This window comes from Austrofundulus limnaeus, unplaced genomic scaffold, assembly GCF_001266775.1.
Source record: "Austrofundulus limnaeus strain Quisiro unplaced genomic scaffold, Austrofundulus_limnaeus-1.0 Scaffold0, whole genome shotgun sequence".
NCBI lineage: Eukaryota > Metazoa > Chordata > Actinopteri > Cyprinodontiformes > Rivulidae > Austrofundulus > Austrofundulus limnaeus.
In genome coordinates, this window is record NW_013952402.1 from 5,540,006 (window position 1) to 5,541,834 (window position 1,829).

The 1,829-nt window shown below is 39.0% G+C and overlaps 1 protein-coding gene across 2 annotated transcripts in view; it reads right to left on the reverse strand.

Annotated features, from left to right (window-relative positions):
• Window positions 1-650: 650 nt before the first annotated feature.
• The window catches only part of camkmt (calmodulin-lysine N-methyltransferase), a gene marked incomplete at its 3' end in the record, with an annotated part of 77,418 nt that continues 76,239 nt past the window's right edge, over window positions 651-1,829 (reverse strand). For both annotated transcript variants that reach the window (XM_014030633.1, XM_014030565.1), the window contains 1 exon segment: window positions 651-717. In XM_014030633.1, the coding sequence (XP_013886087.1) occupies window positions 651-717 (67 nt within the window).

Here is a 1,829-nt window from a genome sequence, read left to right on the forward strand (position 1 = left end):
GTGTGTGTGTGTGTGTGTGTGTGTGTGTGTGTGTGTGTGTGTGTGTGTGTTTTCTAGACGAGTGACCTTTATCAAAGTGGGTTACATTTCTTTATAATCCCATGCACATGAACACTTTGCACTTGAATAATTAACTTTGCTGCATGTTGTTTAAGAACTTTTTTTTTACAATGACTTTTCCCAGGGGAAAAAAATACTGGTGGAACTGTATGTGAAACTACATGTCTAATTTATATGAGATTTGTATGCTATGTTAAAATCACTGCAGACATTTTAATGATGAGATAAACTTAATGAAAACAACAGTACTGTTTGCAAATGTCAGCCAGCGATTACTGCAAATACCGTTCAGGAAGGTATGCAAGGAAAGCGATGTGCAGGAATCTAAAATGTTTACTGTAATTACAAGAAAGAATTGAAACAAGAAAAGAGCAAATGACAGTGTATGGGTCACAATATGGCATTTACTACATGAATCATGTATAACATTATGTCCCAGTCATTTATCGATTACCTCTTCAACACAGTTTTTTACTTTACCACTAAGAAAATTTAAACAAAACAATGTTCACTTAAGAGTCACTTGAATAGGATGGTGCTAAAATAGTTTAAGATATGAATGACAAAATAAGTGCTTTTATTTTCCTCACCTTGAAGATACTCGTGTTGACCCAAACTTTCCAGCCTGCCTGTTTTTCTCCACCAGCCTTCGAACATCTGAAGCGCCAAAGTCAAGGATTCATTACAGTCACTTGGCCTGTAAGTAAACATGTGGGTTAAAGGGGAAGTGTTATGCAAAATCAAATTTTTGAGCTTTATATCATTATAATGTCATTCCCTCATCAAAAACATACCCAGAATGTTGCTTTGACTCATTCATGCATGTTTGAGAAATCCTTGAATTTCCTGCAGCAGCTTTTTGGAGCTGCCTGAACACTTGCTGGTACATAGCTCCACCTATTTGTACAAAGCTCCTCCCTGCAGCTCAATCTGCAGCAGAGCTCCTGCCCCACAGAGCACCCCTCCCCCGAAGCATTGTTTGAAAACATGCTGAAGTAGGAGTGTGGGAAACAGAATGAGGTTCTTAAAGAGACAGGGGTCAATTTCAAGGTGGTTAGATGCAAAATCAAATTTATTTTTGATATATACAGCATTTTCTGAAACTAAAAGTAACATAGTTACTTGATTGTGGTACTGAATTAAAGTATGTGCCTGGAAAATACATAATTTTCCCCCCATTATGATGTCCTGGATGTTTCTCATCAAGCCAAGGAGGACTGATAACTTGCCCAAGGTGGGATCGACTCCAGGCTTCATGGTCCCTGAGGAAGGAAGGATGGAAGGACAGATAGAAAGAAGGAATGAAGGAAGTAGGAAAGGATGGATAGAAAGAAGGAATGATGGAATGAAGGAATAAAGGAAGGAGGAAGGACAGATAGAAAGAAGGAATGATGGAAGGATAGATAGAACAAAGGAATGAAGGAATAAAGGAAGGAGGGAAGGACAGATAGAAGGAATAAAGAAGGAGGGAAGGATGAACAGAAAGAAGGAATGAAAGAAGGAGGGAAGAACAGATAGAATAAAGGAATGAAGGAAGGAGGGAAGGATGGATAGAAAGAAGGAATGAAAGAAGGAGGGAAGGACAGATAGAATAAAGGAATGAAGGAAGGAGGGAAGGATGAATAGAAAGAAGGAATGAAAGGAGGGAAGGACAGATAGAATAAAGGAATGAAGGAAGGAGGGAAGGAGGGAAGGATGGATAGAAAGAAGGAATGAAGGAAGGAGGGAAGGATGGATAGAAAGAAGGAATGAAGGAAGGAGGGAAGGAT